Source organism: Polyodon spathula, chromosome 18 (assembly GCF_017654505.1).
Source record: "Polyodon spathula isolate WHYD16114869_AA chromosome 18, ASM1765450v1, whole genome shotgun sequence".
Classification (NCBI taxonomy): domain Eukaryota; kingdom Metazoa; phylum Chordata; class Actinopteri; order Acipenseriformes; family Polyodontidae; genus Polyodon; species Polyodon spathula.
The window spans coordinates 10,206,245-10,229,510 of NC_054551.1; the positions used below are offsets into that span (position 1 = coordinate 10,206,245).

At 38.5% G+C, this 23,266-nt stretch overlaps 1 protein-coding gene across 1 annotated transcript; it reads right to left on the minus strand.

The window, feature by feature from the left end:
- Nucleotides 1-2,267: 2,267 nt before the first annotated feature.
- LOC121331023 (V-type proton ATPase 16 kDa proteolipid subunit) lies at nt 2,268-17,101 on the minus strand. The gene is made up of 3 exons (XM_041278121.1): nt 16,828-17,101; nt 3,967-4,150; nt 2,268-3,264 (listed from the first exon to the last, which is right to left on the minus strand). The coding sequence occupies exons 1-3, from the start codon at nt 16,898-16,900 to the stop codon at nt 3,060-3,062; spliced, it is 462 nt and encodes a 153-aa protein (XP_041134055.1). The 5' UTR covers nt 16,901-17,101; the 3' UTR covers nt 2,268-3,059.
- Between the last annotated feature and the right edge of the window lie 6,165 nt (nt 17,102-23,266).

The window sequence follows — 23,266 nt, forward strand, 5'->3', positions numbered from 1 at the left end:
GTCTCAGGGAAGCTCATCTGAGTGTTCGTCATCCTCACCAGGGTCTTGAACAGACTTCAGTGGGAAAATGCTCACCTTCGATGGCCACTGGCACGCTAGAGAAGTGCGCTCTTTACGGATGAATCCCGGTTTCAACTGTACCAGGCAAATGGCAGACAGCATGTATGACATCGTGTGGGTGAGCGGTTTGCTGATGTCAATGTTGTGAACAGAGTGCCCCATGGTGGCGGTGGGGTTATGGTATGGGCAGGCATAAGCTACCGACAACGAACACAATTGTATTTTATTGATGGCAATTTGAATGCACAGAGATACCGTGAAGAGATCCTGAGGCCCATTGTCGTGCCATTCATCCGCCACCATCAACTCATGTTTCAGCATGATAATGCACGGCCCCATGTCGCAAGGATCTGTACACAATTCCTGGAAGCTGAAAATGTCCCAGTTCTTCCATGGCCTGCATACTCACCAGGCATGTCACCCATTGAGCATGTTTGGGATGCTCTGGATCAACGTGTACAACAGCATGTTCCTGTTCCCGCCAATATCCAGCAACTTAGCAGAGACATTGAAGAGTAGTGGGACAACATTCCACTAGCCACAATCAACAGCCTGATCTCTATGTGAAGGAGATGTGTCGCACTGCATGAGGCAAAAGGTGGTCACACTAGATACTGACTGGTTTTCTGATCCACCCCCCTACCATTTTTTTTTTTTTTTTTTTAAGGTATCTGTGACCAACAGATGCACAGCTGTATTCTCAGTCATGTGAAATCCACAGATTAGGGCCTAATGAATTTATTTCAATTGACTGATTTCCTTATATGAACTGTAACTCAGTAAAACCTTTGAAATTGTTGCATGTTGCATTTATAGTTTTATTCAGAATATTTATATATTCTGAACAAAAATATAAACGCAACATGCAACAATTTCATTTTACTGAACGCTCGACCTAGTAAGGGAGTAGTTTGAGCTACGTCACCGCATTGATGAGTTAAGGCCGGCCCAGGGCCTGTGTTGGGTTCACACATGCAGATAGGCCGGCCCTGAGGCAGCATTGGTACTTTAGGCTGCACCAAAAAGTTGGTCTAAATTTCCCTCGGCCCAGGGCCGCCTTTTCATTTTTCGAGCGTTCACACACGAGAAGGCGGCTCTGGGCCGGCCTAAACCGCAAGTGTGAACGGGGTGATAGTTACAGGATTTTAAGCCCCATTGATAAATGGGTATGATAAATTTGAATTACCTTGGCTATCCCAGTTGCTACCTTTTGCCTGACAAAGGATTAAAAAGCAATGGTCTATGCATTTTTTTGGTTTTGTTTGTTTTAAATACAGAACCAGGCTCTCCTAGCTCACCATCTCTTCACTATCTATTAGACCACTTAGTGTATCATACATATTACTGGGGTTTGACGAGTGGGAGAAAGAGCAGTTCTTTTTAATCTGCTTCGTTCACTCCCTGCACTAGCATGACCTTGGAGTGGGCCTAGGCTCGCTCCTGCATGACTCAAAAGGAAGGAATGCAACACTATCTTCTGAAGCTCTGTTGTGACTTGCAGAATATACGAACCCTGGCTGTTACACGTTTAGATTGGGTCTTTGCAATACTTTCCCCAAGTCCTTTTGAGCAGCTGAAACAATGCATAGCAGCTATGACAAAACGTTTGAAATATGTACGATCATGTAACCATGGCAAGAAAGGGACTTGCAGGGAATGCATGCGCTTGGTTTAAGGTTGCCATCGTTAAATCTTTAATCTGATTTGATTTTTTTTTTTTTTTTTTTGCAGAGAACTGCAACTTTAGACTAACATTTAGCAGCTAACAAGTCTGACATTTCTGTAGAGGGATGCAATTGCACATAGACTCAAACATGGCTGTGCTTCCATACTATTGTGCAAGCACAGAAATACCGATGCATGCAAGGATTGGTTAGGGAACCATCATGTGACATGGCACTTTTCTAAAAGAATACTCCAAGAGTGAAGTGAAGAATGCATGTGGAGACACTGGTTTTCAATGCAGTCGTCAGCAATTTCCTTCTTAACCAATACACAGACGTGTGTCCGTTTAAAACAAATGGTTGCAAGATGTCTTGAAAGGGAATGAAGGGCTAGTATAAGCATGTGACTGAATGGGTTTTCATATAAATAGAGTTTTTCATATAAATACAATGTAAAATTATTAACCTAGCAAGCAATCCCCTGTAGATAACCTTTTAGTACCCCCTCTCAAAAGAAAAGAAAGAAACAAATGCACCACAGGATACAGAAGTTGAGGAAATTTATTTGGAAATATTAGACCTGTGAAACCCATCAGTGGGTGCACACCTTAATGTAAATCGTCATAGATGTACTACAGGAAAACAGGTTACAAGTGTTTTGAGAATATCTGCATTATAATAATTCACACACAACTCCCACTCCAATACCATGACACTAACAGCAATCGCCTTTCTAAACCAATTACAGCCAATGGAATTCCAAGCACTTTACAATTACCCACATTGCAATAACCTACCTATACATAGATATATTTATAATTTATATATATATAGATATATATATATATATATATATATATATATATATATATATAGATATATATATATATATATATATATATATATATTATCATGGGGAATTCATTAAAGACTTTGCTCAATTTAAACAATTATATGCACCACTTCAAACCTTTATAAATAAAATCTGTGGAAAAAATACAAATAAAAAAGCAAGCCTATTCCACACATGTATAGATAGCTCTCAACGTCAAAATGGAAACTGAAAATGGTGCCCCACCAGGTTAGCCCCAGTCAATTTCCTCAGACACTGGAGAGACAAATAACCTGGCTAACCTGCAAAAAACAATTAAAATAATGATCTAGATCTCTACAAAACACACACGACAGACTAATCACTAAAGTACATTTCGCATTTACAAGAGGTTGACTACCAAACTGAGACAACTGTACACATTGTGGAGATAAGACCAAAATATTTATGGAGCTTTTTTTTTTTTTTGTTTTTTTTTAATTTTTAGCAGCACTGATGGACATTTATTTTGTGGAGAGGATCAGGGCGACGATCAGGCCATACAGCCCCAAGACTTCAGCGAAAATTAGGATCAGGATCATGCCCACAAATAACCTGGGCTGCTGTGCTGTGCCCCGGACTCCCGCGTCACCCACGATGCCGATGGCAAAGCCAGCTGCCAGCCCACTGAGGCCCACACTCAGCCCAGCTCCAAGCTGCAGAAAGCTCCTGGAAACAAAACAGGTTACACATTTTAAACAGAAATCAGTTACTGTCAAGCCATTTAACCGTCAACTGGAGCCTTACCACCGAAATTGATAGAATTTACACATTTGTGAAAGAATTTGGATTCAACAATTATGACAGCAGCATACATTCCCAGCTAGGGCTGCCATCAGCAATAGTAAAAGTAGACCATGCCCATCATATTTACATACAAGACATACAGTGAGAAGCCTCTACAGAACTAACCCAAGACAGACACGTCAGTTGAAGCAAGTTAAGTTTCATCAATTAAATTTGTTGTTCAGATGTAAAAGTGACGTACAGACAGTAAATCAAACAACCTCCAACAACCCCCCCCCCCCATTTATGTCATCAATAACTAAAAAGATTGTCTTTGTACAGTTACGAATGTTTCTGGATATGCAAAACCCCAAGTATCCAACTCAGGTATGCCCACCTCTACTCTATCCCTGTTCCTGAGGAGATCCAGTTAGTTTCACATAGTTCTGTAACCAGTCTTAACCATTTCAGATTCTACAAATCTCTGCATTGCACTACTGACCGATGGTCATTCGGTTGCAACAGAATATCGTTAACAATTATCAGCTGCACTCATTGGTATGTCATACTTACAATCATGTATGTAACAAACAGTTAAGTTCAGAGAATGAGATATTGCTGTAACGTCTCTACAATTGCACTCACTTGAACAGCGTGATGCCTGGTGCGAGGGAATTGGCGATTAGCACTGCCACAACCAGGCCGTAGATAGCAATGATACCCGCCATGACTACAGGGATGATGGACTTCATGATCAGCTCCGGCCTCATCACGGACATGGCTGCAATACCAGTGCCACTCTTCGCTGTGCCATAGGCAGCTCCCAAGGCTGGAAAAAGGAAGGGTGAAAAATAAACAAACATCTCAGCCAGATGAATTAACCCCCATTATGCTGAATCTACCTTGTCAAATTCAGCAAAATGATGTTTCAAACTGTCAGTTATTAATCTCTTCATCTTGGTGTGGACATGACGAACATAGTAACAAAAGTCATGGCTGTTGACCCAAATGAGTGCATCTCACTGTACACCTGTTCCGCACCTGTTCCCTGTATTTAACAGCACAAGGCTGTTCCAGTACAGAAGCATACAAAGTTATAGGTGTTGGGATTTAAAAAAAAAAAAAAAAAAAAAAAAAATCAGTTGTGTCAGTATGAAACCTTTTGACCTTCTCCACTGCTGGAGAAAGTTTATTTAAAAGTTCAGATGCTCCTAAAGCATGAACTCATTTTGCTTTTTCGCATAGTTTTGATCTTCCTCACTTTAAAACAAGGCTTAAACAGCATTTAATTTTAATTCAGTAATTGTGGAATGCACTTCATTTGATCAAAGTTCAGGCATATTTAGTGCAAGTTATTCAACTACTAATTTAACTGGTTACAAAAGAGAGGGTGCCCCAATTCTATTCTGGGGAAATGTGCTGCAGATTAAGAGGAGGAGGAGGAACTGGCTACATCTGATGAAGAATACAATATTTACGCCACATTTAGGAAAAACACACACACCAATTGTCCAAAGAACAAGCTACTTCGAAAGATAGCCTTGATTTATACATGCAACCAAGGAGGCTGATCTTGAGTAATGCAGCAGTCAATGACTCCACTGTGTCTGATACATACAGCAAGCTAATGCAGATTGTCTTCGATACAGAAACACAGCTTGCATTACAATGACGTATTAACGCAGCAATCAATCTGCTTTGGACAAGTACTGCTCTGCAGAGGAAATTACAGAGAAGAACTCTCAACAACCAAATACGAAGGACTCAATCAGTGAACGGTTGCCTGTGTATGTATAGCAGTGGTGGCAAATAAAACCAAAAACACTGCGAACCATTTTGGTTGATCACAATGGGCTCTGCGATCCACCAGTAAGCTACAACCAACAATTATTAGCAGGATTTAATACAAGTGTCCAATACGCAATAGAAATAATAAAACAAAACCACAACACTAACTTTTTTAGGCACATGTGCGCTCAAGTTTAAAAAAAAAACTTGAAATAATACAAATAAATTTACAATTTTGGCTCAAATGTATTGTTGAATATCTAAATCTTTTTCCTTACTTTCATAACACTTGTGCAGTTCAATTTTGTTGTTACAAAAGTATTAAGATGGACGTTTAAAAAAAAAAAAAAAAAAAAGAGTCTGGTACTATGTTTCTCAGAATGTGCTACTTGCCTGTTTATGGTAGTGGGATGGTCTGCCTCACTGCACATTGTGTGCGGTTCTGAAGCATTGTGTGCAATATATTTTTTGTGTTTGAACTTCTGGCCACCTGTTAAATGCTGTCTTGCCTGCCATCAGTTCCCCTGCATCCTGATAAAACACGCAAAACATTGTTTTAAAATAATAAATCTTTGTCAAACTTAAGCCCGTGGAATCTTTTAGCCACTACTGGTTGAACTTTTATTTTACAACTGTGAACACGTTGTAACTAACTTCAAGTTCTCTGCTCACTTTCATCTTCTGACATAACTGTATTGCTTATTTTTTGTAAAAGACATGTATGTATTTGCTATTTTCCTCATCTTTGTTTGACAAACTGCCTGAAAACTAGAAGCCATCCAAATGATAAATCAGTGAAATTAGTGGTATATGGGATTTGTAGCTTAATGTGCAATTAACAGTGGACACTAATAAACTACATTCCCAGTATACAATACGCTGAACTATGAGTTTAGATTCGACCAGGTTTTTTTTTTTTTTTTTTTTTTCTATATATCAGCTGAAAAAAAAAAAAAAAAAAAAAAAAAAAAAAAAAAAAAAACACATTTATTTTTAGTCACATACATCGCATTCAAATATACGTTCGCACAAACATTGTTAGTCTCACATGCAGAAACTTTTGGGATATTTCATCTGTGCTACTGGACGAGACAGAGGTTCTGCCCATCAGCTGAAACAAAAACCGTTGTATGCTTAAATGCTAGTTCTTGTTCTGATTTGTCCTGAGATCCAAAAATCTTCTGCGATCCACGTACTGGCCACCGCTGATGTACAGGGTCTGAAACAGTGTAAATTACAGTGTCAAAAACACTGTGGCACCACCAGTTAAGCACTGTTTTAATGTATATATCGTCCTATAAAATGTTTTCTGCATGACTTGTTGCCACAACTCAACTGTTCATTTTGGACGTCAATATCTGACAAAAGCCAGCACCAAGTAAAGTAAAACTTCAACATAAAAATAAATGAATCTTTCAACGAGTCCCTTCAGTATAATGTTTCAGACTTCCTTGCATCAATTAGGCCCCTTCACATGAAGTGTAATTGTCACCCATTTCATTTGCAGTTCACCTCGCCCAACTCAAAGTAGCTTAGATGAATAATTAGTTCACCTAAATAATGTTCTCATCACACTAATCCTATATATTGAATACAAGGCAACAGACACAGCTGAATATTCTGTTTGAAGTTTGGAATTCAATAAATGGCTAGCTGTTCTGTTGAGAAAATAGGGACAAGGGAGTGAAAACACTAATTATACACTCCCTGCCTATGGATTAATGCAGAAATTTGATCCTGGAATATTTCACACTGACAAGCAGAGGAACAATCTAATGCACAAGCACAGTTTCTACAACTCTTTAGGTTAAGCAGGATGGTCCATCACAAGCAGCGTGCACCAGACCCCTACTGGTCATGGCAGGAGTACTGTCCCTGAACCAATTCGGACAGTGTCACAGACGCAAGTCCCCTACGCACTTATTTCATGTATGTAGATGGCAACATCCCAGGCAGCCTTAGTAGATGTGGACCTGATAAACACAATGTGGACAGGAAAGCTCCCACACAAGAAACACACTGCAGGGGGCAGGTCATTGGGCTTAAGAAGAATCATGTTAACAGGTGCTGGACTGAATCAGTGAAGCTGAGAGAAATGGCACACTCTCCAGGAAGAGCTGTTTGCTGAGAAAGCTGGCTGTCCTCAAAACACAAGAGTCTTGTGTGTTTGAGCCTTGTGTCCGACATTTGCAATGATTCTATGAGAATCACATTTGGTCACATGACCACAGTGATTGCTTCCAGTTTATCATATGACAGCACTTCTTGAAAGTGTTCCGATAAATTACTGGAAATAGTTTGCAAGTCTTTCGCAATGTCTTTATTGCGCTTGCCAAATAAAGCTAATTCTGTCCCATCCACAAGTTATGAAACTCATTCTGTTGCAATTAACCTCATATTTAAAGCCGTTTTGCTGAAATGCAATCTGTTTCTTCAATTTACAGCTAAAAGTTTGACTTAGAATTTAAAGACTGACCAAAAAAAAAAAAAAAACACTATGAACATTGTGTAATCAGAATAAACAAATTATATTTTGAAATTCTACCAGAAGCCATAATATTAGTACAGCATTATTACATTTGAAAATAACACATTTTTCAATTTGTCCATTTTTCATGGAGTATATGGAAAACAATGAAGCAGTATGGAATTCAACATGTTCTTAATACAACATTTCAGCAGGTTTAACTTTCATTCAACTACATGAAGCAAAATTACTGACTCCTAGAGGGTGATGCAAAACTTTTGGCCACAGCTGTACTTTTAAACTGGTTGCATAAATGTAGTTGAACTGACATTAAGATAATACTTTCCTATCTTAGTTGAGGTTAAATATATTAAGCTGGTACTGCCCTGTGGCAAAGTGCCCGCCCCTGTGTGTATTTTGTGTTGTGTGTTAATGTTGCTGTATAGTCATTGGTATACGGGATATAAACAGGTCTGTGTAACACAAGTGTTTAAAATGTATATTTGTATTTAGGGACAAGGATTGCACAGCACTTCACATGCAGTTGTACCGCGACTCCAACTGAATGATTGATTAGCAGTAGAGTCTCAGTACAGCTGCATAAAAGCAGCATGTTTTCACATACTCCGGGTTGTGTGTTCGGTGAGTGGAGAACGGGATTGGAGACACAGGTAATATGAATAATTATAGTAGTAGTAGTCAAATATCTGCTCACAGTGTTTTGTTTAGTCTGTTTTGTTTGTCTGTTTATTTTGGCGAATGTGCAGTGTCCCGTTTTTGTTTGTTGCAACTGTTTATTTTCTGACTGTTCTGTTCACTCATTAAATTCTGAGTGAAACCATTCGCTCAGCTCCACCAAACTCTACCTCTCCTTGTTTATTTCCTGGCTCTGGTCTGACGCCACCCACTCCGGCCGTCTTTGTGACATGCCCTCAGTCAGAAAACACAATATACCCTTGTAGCAAGTCATTCTTTGTTGAATATAGTTTATGCAAGATTTCCGAAGCACATAAGTTTTACAAACCCATGTGCTAAGCTAGTGCAGTACTGTCAATGCTTTAACAAAACACATCATTCTTAAAACAGAACTAGGTTATGCCTTAGTTCCTTATACAAAAGAACAAATACTAAGAAACACTACATTTTTAAACTGCGAATGTAAAGGTGTGTGTATTTGTTCACACACCTTTCCTGGACAGACATGTGTTTTCTGGCAGGCACAATCATCTTTAGCATTGCGTCTGTGCCCTCACCGACATTTAAAATAAATAAAAACACACCAGCAGACACTGATAGGGGATCACTGGTCACATTTACTTGTGACCGGTGATCCCCCACATCAGTGCCTGCTTGTGTGTGTTTTGATGGTTAAATTTGCCCTCATATCACGATGCACATCGTATCGAGAAGACCCTCCCGATGCACAGCCCTACTAAAAGCAATTCTGAGTTGAAAGTGTAGCTGGCTACGAAATGACAAAGGGATCCATGTTGGATGTCTCACATCAAGACGCTACTATCGATGACATACTTTTACATGCAATAAAAGAAAACGAAGTTGGGGAACTTCATTGCACATCAGCAAGTCAAATTAACATCCACACAAAAACACTGTTCTTCTAATATGATCCCCACTAAATAAAGCAGCCAAGCCAGAGTCTGGTGCTAAAGAAATCATTGGATTGTGATCAAATCGCTGCTATTTTTGCAATAGCCTTCCTCGTCTCATTCAGAATTCCTTTCTTGTGCATGAGTCTCCAGCCATTCTCCAGTCTTCCCACAGCAATTAATTTCCAAAGGATATTTGACTAAAAAGATAAGTCTGACCACACCCTCCTGCTGCATGAGATATGGACCAGTGCTTAGCCAGCCACTGCTAACTCACTGGTGACCATGCAAAACACAGGACTATTACTCACTTGGATGTCTTAATTTAACCCAAGAAAGAAACTGCAATACTAGCACCCAGTCTTCCTGCTGGTGAGTGTGGGCAATGTAGTTACTTCTAGACCTCATTAAACAAATCCTAACAGAAGCACCAGTTCTACAGATCTGTGTGACTGGACGCAGTGAACTTGCCCATAAAAGAGAGGCCATGTGCTGGATTTTGAAGATTTCTGGTTCAGTGTTTTCCTTGAAATGCAAATACTCCAATAACTGTGCAGACATAAATCCTACTAGGCAAACATTTGTTGGTGTGGTATTTCACATTCTTGGTACAGATATAAAAATTCACAGTAGGACAAGATACTCGCTAGCCTTTTGTTTTGTGTAATTACAAGAAAAAGGCAGCGGTCCCTTCATGGTTTCATCAAACTGCTACCCAGTAGATCTGTACTATTATGTGAGAAGAGAGTAGTTTTTCGAGATTTACGATTATACTGTAAATTTACAGTATAATCGTAAATCACCGAAAAACTCACTAAATCTTTTGTAGTCATTTTTGTATTACTTTAGCATAAATACATGTTAATTTGGATTCATATGTTGTTTTTTTCCCCCCCATTGGAAATAGTGATATTTTGAAATATCACTGTCCTGGTCACAAAAGCAAAGTTTGTGGGGAATAATAGCCATTTTCTATACTTCTGAGGCATAAGCAATTAGGAAATAACATTTACTACCCAGGAACAAAAATTGTGTTACATAGTGAAATCGATAATCCAAGCTGCACTGCACATGCACTACAGCTTTTGTTAATGATGGCATTTCTACTCAGAGGGCAGTGGTGGACATTCTGTCAATGCTAAAACAAGCAGCCACTCGTTTCAAAACTGTGCTAGCCTAGCAACGTTTACAGGCTATACAAGAGGAGCTGGGGCTCCCCAAACAGCATTATAGTCTACAGACTGCTACAGAGAAGGCTTCAACAGAAACGTGCACTCAGCGGTTCAGATAAGATGCGTACCTGCCATTTTTACTCATTAAAAAATCCTAAATAAGCAATAAATTTAACCTTAATGCGGAAAAATGTGCATAGCAATTTCTCTGCACAGGTTATCGGCCTCCCCTAAAACTTCCACTTACATCTCGCAGAATACAATGTCTTCAGTTACAAGGAAACTGTACACAAGAAAAACCCTCCCAACAAACATTATCCCCATCTCTGGCTAGCCCTGTTGTCTTTGCAGCCAATCATAGTAAGAAAAATTTAAAGCCACAAAAGGTTGAAGCCTAAACACCCAATCCAATTAGAACTATCGTCAGAAGCAACTGCTAAAAAAAAGATGCCTATAATATTAAACAAACTGTTGTCCTAACTCAATGCATTTCCTTATTTTATTTATCTGTTGGCTTTATATTGAAGTTAACATGTTCAGAGTTTAAGAATGTAATGTTAAAATAAGTAAAAATGAATTCGCAGTACCACAAAAAAGTGCTGAGCCAATAAAAAACCTTGTAGAACACACACATGGTTGTACAGTAGTTTAAAGTATAATTGCAGTTAAAATGGAAGGATATTTTTAAACGTCTACCCCATTACTATTAAAGGATTGTACAGTATTTGTCGAGATAACTCATTACTTCAAGGTAATGTTGCATTTTACCCCCTGAAAATACATTTTACTCTGTTTAGAGAGCAAGTTACTCCCAGACGCAAAACCTTCTGCAGCGCTGTGTGCACTTAATGTTTACTGCACTGAATATGGACAATTTGCATGCTTGAGTGCTGGACAGAGGGACATTGTCACTAATTTAGGAAAAACATTTACTCCTGTTCAAGAAATTACTTTTGAAAAACGAGCAATGCTAGTTCCTGTGCATCTTGCATAATTCCCAGTGTCACTGTTCTCAAACGGCTAGTTCAAGAAGGACCTTCCACCAGAGGAATCTAGACTATGTGCAAGGTGATGCTGGAGAGCATTACCAGACGGTTCTCTGAAATAGAATGCATTAAGTGTTGTACTTGCCTGCTTGACCCCTGTTATAAAGCATGTACATTTTTGTCTGAGACTACCCTAAGCAAAGTTTGAGCATGGCTTAAGGAAGAAGCAGTGTGTGTGAAGGTTGAGTACTTGACAGGAAGCACCAACACAGAGAGTATGACGACAGATGAAGAAAGTAAACCGAAAGGGCAAAGGAAGCAAGCACCTACAAGTTTATTAGATAACACACTGGACAACCTGCTTGTAGCAAACAAAGCCAAAAGCTACGGTGCTCTGGAGTTAAAGGATCAGACTGATCTACGCTGATTGATTGAAATTGTCAAGCCGCTGGAGTGGTGGAAGGAGAACAGTGAGCTAGCCAAAGCACTGGCACCAGTAGCAAGAACATTTCTTTGCCTATCTTCAGCACTGATGGCAAGATCTACGATGACAAAAGAAATAGTCTGAAAAGGAGAAAATTCTGAAAAATTAACTTCTTCATTATAACCTGCAGCTCTAAAATTGGAACGATTAGAAACAAACAGATTTCAGACATTTGTTTGAACTGGACTGAAGTTTGTGGACTTAAGTTGAAAGAGCTTATATATGATGCACCGCAATCGGTAGACTATCGGCATGGCACTTATGTACACCGATACTCATGCTTGAATTTCATCCAGCACAGAATTTAATGTTCGGTCAGGCGCTAATGACCAGGGATCCTAGTTTTCAATTAATAAAAATAAATATCCACAACTAGAATAAAAGGCTGAAAATGAGTTTTCCCTGCCACATTATAAGACATGCAAACAGTACTACTGGGTAACAGTTCACAGGAAGTATTTATTGTTGTTCTCGTTACATTTGTATCTATGCTGCATTTTGGTTTATAATCAATTACTCTTGAACTGTAACCTTGTATTACAGTGCAACAAGTGTAAGTCACTGGATAAATCTGTTAAATTTCATATTTATGTTAGTTCATAACTTAACTCAGAGTTAGTCTTCATCATCCAGGCAGCTATTGTTAAAATAGAGCTGCACCATTCCAGCTACAATTGGTCTGGCTTTGGAATGGCACCACCTTCCTAATGTGTTTGCTGAAAAAAATCTCGCCGGTTGATCCACTTTGTACAGAGGAACGTCGGCTTTTACACACATTGACAAAAAACTGTCAATGTTTCCCACTGTTCTTTGGCAGCTGAAATGATCCAAACATTGTCCTCTGTTTAGTGTTTGATGGCCCTGCTGTTTCAGCCTCATCTTGGTTATGTTTCCTTTCATTCAATGTACGCTTTTCTACAATGGTCTGCCTACAAATGTAATCTACAGCCTTGCTGCATGAAGTACAAAACAACACTCTACCATCAACATAAAATGTGCCCTTGCAAAACTCACTGACCTGATCTTTAGGGGTGACTTATGTTTTCAGCATCTTTGAATAGCTCTGGATACTGACTGAAGTAAACTGAAGCCTCATGCCACACTGAACTTGAATACCGGAAGCAGTTTAGACAGGTATGCCAACGTAAATTTAAAGCAAAGTTTCCTGTGTTTATATATTATACGTGTATTGACTTGGTTACCAAATAAACAAAAAAAAAGCCTTGCATGTTTTTTGCCCTTCCAAGTGTAAAACTAAAGCTCTCCGAACATGGAAAAATCTGAATTTCCACAAACTGATTCCTAAGATCCCTGCTAATGATGCGAGAACACAGAGAGTCATTTTCTTTGCAATGAAGTGTAACATGCGATCAACCTGCAGTAAATATGTCTCAAAAGTGTTACATTCTTAAAACATCTGAAGACAACAGGATAGCCGAGTTGTGTGCAGCCAAACAGACTTGATGTTGCATTAAATATAACAATGAACTGAGGGTAGATTGTTCTCATACATTTCTTAAAAAAAAAAAAAAAAAAAAGAGTAGGTTGAATCCTAAAAATCACAATGATGGTTTAAGTTATTATATAACGTACTTCAAAATTACCATAACTTGCTCATCTTCCTTAACCTGTATTGGTTGCGGGTGTATTCGGCATCATTTTGAAGCAGAAATTGATTATTTTGCCGTCTTCTGTTAAGTAACATTCAAGCTTGACTTATATTTGTGACCGGAAATTTTATATTAATATTTGATTAAGCAGTGTTGCATTTAAGCAGTGTATGCTTAAAATAATTTAACAAAAACTGCTGTAGTGGACACTGTGTAGGCTACTTTTCTACTGTACAGTTATAATACCCAATGTTTGACAGCAAGTGGCATACAAGTTAATGTAACATTTCTGTACAGAAGTGTTTTTACTAGTACAAATGCAAAATGGTGTAACTTGTAAAACAAATGTATAAATTGCCGTCAAGCACACTATAATACGTTACTGTTTGTATTCATTTTGTGAAGTAAATGCATTAAGTAAACAATACCTGTTCATTTTTACTATAATACGTTACTGTTTGTATTCATTTTGTGAAGTAAATGCATTAAGTAAACAATACCTGTTCATTTTTACTATAATACGTTACTGTTTGTATTCATTTTGTGAAGTAAATGCATTAAGTAAACAATACCTGTTCATTTTTGAACCATCTATATCAAGTCTCCAATGAATTCCATAGTGTAGAATTGTGTAGTTGCTGTAGGCTGTTAGCCTAACGGCTGCTACCCACCAGACGCGATGTGTCAAAATGACTAGAACCTACACTTCTGACAAGTATCTATTACGCGACGCAGGAGCGGTACAAAATAAATAGGATTGAAGCCTTTTTTTTGCAGTTTGACGCGTGTCAACTAGGGCATTGAGCAATCAGAGAACAGCTTCAATGCACATGGTCCAGCAGGGTGAAGCAGTAGTCAAAATGACAGACAAAACAATAATACTTTGTTGAAAAAATACAGAGTTTTATGACAAAGGGCATCATAATTATAAAGATACAGGATTTGAAAGATAACATAAGGGACTCCACTACTGGGAACTGAATAAGCCTGCTATGTGATTTATTGCCATGTGTTGAAATACTGTCAGACAAGACATCCATAATTTCCTTATGTTGATGAATATGCACCAGACTAGATCATCGTTTTGTAAATAGCAATTTTGAAGTGGTATTTATCTGGCAGTTTTCAAACCTATCGCATAATCTCCATGTCGCTTCTGGTGTGTATGGTCATGTCGTTTCAAAATTGTCTCACCAATTTAAAAATTGCATCGCGTCTGGTATGTGGAGACCTTAAGTTCTTTTTGCAATAAACACAGACAAATCAGTCAGTATCAACCGAACACCTATTAGCCAGGGTGCCACTCCGCTTGCAATCCATCTGTATCAACCATCCTTCAACAAAACATATTTCCAAACAAATCAATTTTCACCTCTGTTGGAAAGATGGCATGCCACAGGCACACTGTAGCAAAATGTTTCCCCTAAAGCAATGCTGGTAAATTGCACGATTGCATGCACTTGGTCTTCAAATGTACCTGAGAATATTTAACCCATACTCCCTGCTGCCTGACTTGCCATCTGTCACTGCCATAACCAAGATCAGGAGCGCAGGCACACACAGTATCAGTTCTAAAGATCTTGAATACAAAAAGCATTACCTGAAAACATGACAATGAAATGGGCGGCTGAACAGGGTCCACAGTGAAACATGTACACAGTTAAGTTTGTATTACCATTTTTCGAAGTGCTACAGGCTAGAAATTGACAAGCAATGATGTGGAAAGATTTTTTTTTTTTTGGGCGGGGTGGGGGGGGGGGATTTGGTCAAAAAAAAAAAAAAAAAAAAAAAAAGGATTTGTCCAAGGTGCATAGATTGCCCAATTCAATGAAACTGCAACTCATATTACACTTCATTGCAAGCCTGCAGGAGTTCCTTTTTACATAACTACACAGTACAAAGTGCAAACATGCAAATACAATGTTTTCTGACTTTCACATGAAATTACATACTGAGTGTGACTGCTTAATAAAGCTACTATTCAAAATTAAATACAAAATACTATTAGATATTGTATACTGAACATGTAGGTTGTATTTTACCACTTTGCCCAACCCAGTGTACACAGAACACTGCGGCTTCAAAGACAGAAGTCTGCAAGGTGTTGACATTGTTCTGGAGCGATACACATTTTTATTATCACTTGTAATTCCTTTCTGGAAATTGGTTCTTCATGCTCAGTTCCATAACTTTCGAGATCGTTCTTGCTTATGATGCAGCTAGGAGGGGCAGTCCATTTTCAACAAAATGCTTTCTATGCTTTACAAATGCAAGGAACATAACGTACACTATGACACGAGTCTTCTGTTGAGGACTGCTGTATAAAACTTATGCTGATACCATTGTCATCCTCCTGTAGTCATATGACTAAGGGTACTTCCCTCCTGCAAACTACAGCAGTGAAAAGTCGAAAATGGCGTCACATATGCTATCGGCCGTCTACGAAAGTACCCGAGACCAAGTCGAAGATGGCAACAGGGAAGACGAAGAATTCCGAATATTACCGAAAGCGCTGCAGCTGTCACCTGGAATACCGCCCCCGCAATCTCCCACAAACAGATTGGAAAAATAAAATGAACCTGAAAACCAGTTACCAAAACATACATTTGAATAACAAATATATACACCACATTAAAGTAGGGCTGGCAAACTGGCTGTTTGAACGCTAGTAATAGATTCATTAACTGCATACTCATTCAAAGCTCTAACTACATTTGGAATGAAACATTCATATATAAAATTACATATAATTTCACAGTAGAAAATTCCAAGTAAATTTTGACTGAAATTTGACAGCGCCTAAGAGTGAGGGTGGGGGTTGTGGGGTGTTGACTGAAAAACATTAAAAAGGTAAAATAGAATAAAATTGCAATTGAATAAATTAAGTGATATTTCAAACCAAACAGAAAAGGGGCTATCCATGAAATGTACACTTTTTTTTTTTTTTGTTAAAAGACAAGACTAGATGCTGATGAACGTCATTTTAAAATACTGCGGTGATGCCACTGCATTATTTGTACACTTATAATAAACAAAACAACGCTGTTAAATTCTTCCAGCAAAAAAAAAAAAAAAAAAAAACCTAAAACGTTAACATGACTCACATTGAGAAAACGAAATGTAACAATGTAAAAAAGAAATACCGAAAACAATATACAATTTTTTAATTTTTTTTTTTTTTTTTATCGAATTCAAGTAATTGGCAACGTCATCTTGGACTTAAAAAATCGCTTCTACAACTACCATTTCATTTCGCCCCAAGACAACAATACTAATTTAAAAAAAGAAATAAAAACCCTCCCCCCGAAAAAATGTGAATCTACAAGATTATTAAAAGTGTCGTTTTAATTACAGCATACGTGTCATTTTTAACAGAAAGGCGTGAAACATACCGCTGAAGACCATGGCCGCAGAGGCGCCCATCACTGCGAAGAAAGCGGAATACTCAGGGGCTTCGGAGGACATGACTTCTTTCTCTCTCACACAATAAAAATAAACTAAATACAAAAATAATACCAGTAGTGGCTTTTTTTCTTTTAATTCCGTTCTTTAATGAAAAGCAACTAGATACTACGTAGGCAGACACTAAACTATACGCTGGCTATGCAAGTGAGCTAAACAGGATATCTTCTCATATAAATACCGGCGCAGCAGCATAAAATGGCGAAGCGGAAAACTATCACCTGACTACCACCCAGTTATCTACCATTCAGCACAGAGGGGGAGCGGGATCTTGAATATATCTTAATGTGCTTTTATTTATGTAGGGGTAAACTGTATAAACAAAAAACCTATATAATCAACACATGCGTTCGTTTATTGATTTAAATTTAATTTCGTTTTTGTTATTGATTTAGAAATATGTTTGATAAGATAACACCTACTTTTTTCATCCTAATGGTCTGTCCCGCTGCGGGCTGTCACTGAAGCACAAAGCCTCCTTCCTCATTTACATAGTATAGGTATGACTTTAATGTCTGAATTGTAATAGCCGTTACAATATTGAGGGTGCTTTTTAGATTCATGTTGGTAAAATGCTGAAATTACATGTAGTCTATTTATAAAATCTTTATAGTTTATGAATCGTTAGACCATTACACACGTCGTGTGTACTTGAAATATATTCTTATTTTTAATAATAATTATGAAGCACGTTATATCTCTCAAGAAAGAATTTGGCCGGGGTTTTGCTAGGACGTACTTTACATTTACACTGGTAAAGAAGAAATCAATAATAATAGTACTTCTTAATCAAATGAGAAACGCTGCGTACTGATCAGACTCTTGATAACACACGACCAGGAGACACATAAGCGAAATAATTCTGATCACAGTGTAGTCAAACTTTGCAAAATATATTATCCTGCTTTATGAAAGAAAGACATTGTTGATTTGACTCATAATCAGGTGCTATAGTTCCTGTTTTCTAAAACCCAACCATATAAGCTAATTTTGTCTCCTTACTTGCTAATCAGGTTTCACAAAGATTGACCAGATGCTGGGAATAAGACCTTTATCATGATTACCATCTATGAAAATGCTGAAGTAAAACTACCAGGAATATTTAGTAACTGTGCACACATGTTTTACTGAGCAGCAAATGCATTTAATATAAATGCAGATTTTAGTCTTTATTTTCAAAATATGCTCCCACAAATAAATACTGTTAAACATCATTAAAGACTACGGCCCCCCTCCCAGTCTCTCAGCTCTAACCACTAGACCACACTGCCTCCCTCCCAGTCACTCAGCTCTAACCACTACACCACACTGCCTCCCTCCCAGTCCCTCAGCTCTAACCACTACACCACACTGCCTCCCAGTCCCTCAGCTCTAACCACTACACCACACTGCCTCCCAGCCTCTCAGCTCTAACTTGACCTGGTGTGACGGAGGGTCGGTGGGATGTGTGACCCGAAACTGCATATACTGATCTTTAGAAAGATTTTAATTTATACTTCGCTTGCACGATTTTAAAAAGTTTCATCCTAAACTATTTACATGTACATTGCATTGCTTAGCATTGTACGTGTTTTCATTTCCAGTTGTAAAGGTCGGCGGAGCTGGAGTCGCCTCAGACCTCAGCCCGTCTCCTAAGGCAGCAGGGTCGTGACTTTTCCCAGCACTGAGGGACTACCACACACTCCCTACCTTCTCTACGTCCATGTTGATAGACAGTTGCAGGTCACATATGTGTCCAACGCTATGTAACTTGTTTTTAATGGAACGAAAAAGCCATTGCTGCATCTGCCCTTGGAGTATTCAGCCCACACCCCTCTAATGCTGGGAGGGCCCACCCCTCCCCAACACAGACTAGCGTGTTGGCCTAAACACACAACCGGAGATACTTATGTAACTTTTGTGGGAATGACATTGAATCATAACAAGTGGCTTAGATTGTCATTGTGTCTGCCCTGCTCCATGAATATTTATTTACTACAAATAATGCCTGTGTTTTATTACACGTTATATTTCCTCACATGTGCGTCATAAATGACAAAATTATCACTTCACGTGGGTACTGATCTTTTGTCAAGAAGATGCATATACAGACAACAGTTCCTTTGCAAATGTCACGTAATAAACAATACCATGCATTATGTGTTAAATAAGTAAAACTAGGTAAAAAGCTAAACAAACCACTTTTTTTTTTCAAAATAACTTGATATTTCTTCCTTATATTTCTGTACATTTCTGATTTCCCTCTAAAATAGTACATTATATTTTCTAAATTAATGCTATCAAAATTTAAAAAGCTAAAATCTGCAAATCTGTGTGGTCCAGTGCTTAAAAAGGGGGCTTGTAACCATGAGGTTCCCAATTCAAATCCCAGCTCACTCACTGACTCACTGTGTGCCCCTGAGCAAGTCAGTTAACCTCCTTGTGCTCTGTCTTTTGGGTGAAACGTTGTTGTAAGTGACTCTGTAGCTGATGCATAGTTCATACACTCACATTCATGTACCTATTTTCTTGGATACACGATGTATTTCTTTATTATCTAGCATCTAGCGCACCCCATATAGTATAGCGTGGACCAACTTTTAAAATAAAAAATTACTTGCAATCATTGATATCTGGTACCTTCAAGAGTACCCCAGTCCCGAGCACACACACATGACCTACACACACTCATTCACATACACTGTAACTGTGACAACTCATTGAAAAGGGGGTGGGAGTCAGGGGGTGGGGGGTGATAATTTACCACCAGTATACTCTGGTGCTAATAGATGTGTGATAATAACTAAAATCATTTCAACATGATGATTGTAAGTGGATATTAATAGGGGTGATGTGAAGCTAGTTTGGCTGTTTTACTGACAAACACAAAGGAGAGAATATTGCCTGTAAAAGTGTGTTCTGTTAGTTAAGCCATGAACGGTGATAAAATACCTTCCAGAGATGCAAAAAGTAGCATTGGAGTTACATAAAAACTTCTCCAAGTTTCCTTGCAGTCTCTATTTCACATGAGAAGTGAGCCAATAATTTTCTTTCAGTCTCTTTTCGCATGAGGAGAGAGCCAATCGTTTCCTTGCAGTCTCTGTCTCACATGGGGAGTAAGCCAATCTCTTTGGGGTGTTATGACAAGTTAAGTACTATAGCGGTTTGTAGCAAAATGTCGCTACTTTTGCCTGCATATTGCTATTGAATAAACATATTTGTTTTAGCAACAGCAACTCAAAACACAACACTAACTTGAAAGTCACCTGACCTGTTACGAGGAATGGGTCCTGCTTTCACAACACACGACAGGCCTACCTGCTTGGCTTACTGCTGTAGAAGCCAGTTTGGATGCTAGGCTGTGCTGGTGTTGGCTAGGTCTCTCCTGGTCTGTAGAGCTGGTTCAGGAGGGAGAGGGGGGGGTGTAAACAGAGATTAGAGTCTTGTCTCACTCTCTTCCCAGCATCATGTTTAGACAACAAATACTGCTGCTACAGCTCACATCCATAGACCGGGATTTCCAAAGATGAATACCATATAAAGGTTGACCCTCGTAAAAGCACATCAAATGGTAATACAGCATTGTGAAGGCATGGTAAAGCCAAGGGAGATGTGGTTAAGTGTATTTAAAACAAGTGTACCTGAAAGATTACACATATGTATATAAATTACTGGATAATAACTAAATGCAATGTGAAATGTCTATAGAGGCTAGGAGTGTCAATGATGAAGATGGGAGCAGAATCAAGGCATGTAGAGTGCGACAGACAGACAGCCAAGTCACACAGACAAACGGTTCGGCAGTGCCTTCTTCAGTATCCTGGAGCATGCCTTCTGCCCCAACTAAGGGGATCTGACACCCTAGGATCCTTCAAGAAGTTGCTTGATAAGATTTTGGGATCAATAAGCTACTAACAACCAAACGAGCAAGATGGGCTGAATGGCCTCCTCTCGTTTGTAAACTTTCTTATGTTCTTATGTTCTTATGTACAGTAATAGGGCAGAACTGTCTAATTGTGCTTTCAATGTTCCCAGTGTTTCAGATACACCACCTTCTAGGCAATTCCATGCATGTACTCCTCTGCGTAAAGGAGTTCTGTTTTAAACTTGTGCAGATGAAATCAGGTGGTAGACTCAAATAGGAGCTTGCTTTCGTTTCCTGTTCCATCCAGAAGTCAACAAAATCATCTTAGAATGAGACTTGGTGTTTCATTGGACTAAGAAATGAGCATTCTATGGTGTGACGCATACATAGACGTTGAAAATTCCTGGCTTTATTCTGTACCACCATTTAATCCCACAAATACCTTTTTTAAAATTTTAGTTTTCCTGTTTTATAATCAAAACTTATTTTCTTCTTTATTACATTCTAAATATTTTATGTTTTTATTAGACTGTTTTCAATTGTTCTATTTTTACAAACTAGCTTTTTATCTTAGTTTTCCTAATTTTAAAAATAACAAAATTGTAGATCTTTAATTATTCCGTCATGGTTACAGCCAAGACAGAGACTGACATGAAAATCGCACTTAGCATACAGTATATTATAATTAGCATTCTGCAGCCTTCGCCATTACCTTTCTTACCCTGAAGTTAGGTGAAACAAACTCAGTTCTCCATGAATGTTAATGGAGGATTCTGTTTATATAACAAGTACAATCTGAAAGGAAAGTATGCTAGTTGTAAATAAATTAAACAACCGAATGTGGAGAAATACTTATCCCAGCTCTGTCCATGTGTTTGCAGTGTGGTGTAATTTTAAACAATACCAATTCGTGTAACTTAAGTTTCACAACCATTCATGTATAATATTTATATATCAAACAGGCATGCTTTTGAACTAAATAAAACAGATTTATAATATGTAGCATCTTTAATGGAACTCCTTTGGCATGCTATTAATTATTAGCATGAGGATTCTCTGTTCTCATTGGAAAACACAGAATGAACTCAAGAATCACAAGTGTTCAGACGGTCAATGCTGCAGGTCCTTCATAGTGGGCTGCAGCCTGTGTGTGTGTGTGTGCGTGTGTATATATATCCTGTGACGAAGTGCCCGCACCTGTGTGTATTTTCTGTTATATGTTGTGTATGGTGTGTTAAATGTTGGTGTATAGTCATTGGTACACGGGATATAAATGGATCTGTGTAACACGAGTGTTTAAAAATGTATATTTGTATTTAGGCACGGGATTGTACATCACTTTATGTACATTTAAAGTAGTTAATATGTGAGCACGAGGTTGCACATAATTAATTCATGTCCTGGGATTCAAGTGAATAATTAATTGGTAATTGCATCCCAGCACAACAGTATATATAGATGCACATTTTACTCACTCGCGGTTGGGTGTTCGGTGAGTGGAGAATGGGAGAGAGAGTAGGAGCGTTAGAATTTCAATTGCTATTGCGTGCTGGTAGGACCAGCACGATACTTGTATTTATCTGCTCATCATGGTTGTTATGTGTCTGTCCGTGCATCATGTTTTGTTAAGTATAGTCCGTTTTTGTTTGTCTATTTATTTTGACGTAAAGTGCCGTGTCCTGTTTCTGTTTGTTTGTTAAACCCTTTTATTTTGCTATAAACCGGCGCAAGAAAGCACCGTCATCATTTCAATTCATCTGTCTTGTCTGTGTATTTCATTCCTTTTCCTGGTTCTGACGCCTGGAGGCGCTGTTAAATCCCACTGCTAACACCGAAGTGGGCGGTGTCAGAACCAGGAAAAGAAATGAAATACACAGACAGGACGGATGAATTGAAATGATGATGGCACTTGCTTGCCCCCCCCCAAAGCTAAACCACTGCTCCTTCCAGTTATCATTTGCATTGCTCCCATGGGATCTCTTACCACAAGGGGTAAAGGCAATACAGTTTCTCATTTTCATATTTTGACATACTGTAACTAAAAGATAAGATGAGAAAGTTGTATGTCTAAAACATGAATTAAACGATCTTTGGGTTTTTTAGCTTGCATGCTAACTGCAGCCAAGACAAGAAAATGGTTAGGGAGCATTAGGGAGAGTTAGGGACAGAGGCACTTTCTTTTTCACACAGATATGGAAGTGGTTACCAAGCCATGTTGCTGGTTCAGAGATCCTTCAAGAACCTGGGATTTCTGGGATTGGCTGTTAAGAACCGGACAAGAATTCATCAGTTCCTCTCTTATGGTTGTATGTTTCATAAACAAATTATGTTTTTGTAATTCACATCACAAAACAAAAAACAAAAATAAAAACACACACACTGTAGTCAGGCAGGAGGAGCGCTCAAGCACAAGAAAAGCAACTTCCTTGTTATGCCAAAATACAGGCTGAATGCAGCTGCAGGGGGTGTGCGCTTCAAATGCAGGAAATACAGTTGCTAATACTAGCGACAAGTTCTATTAAGAC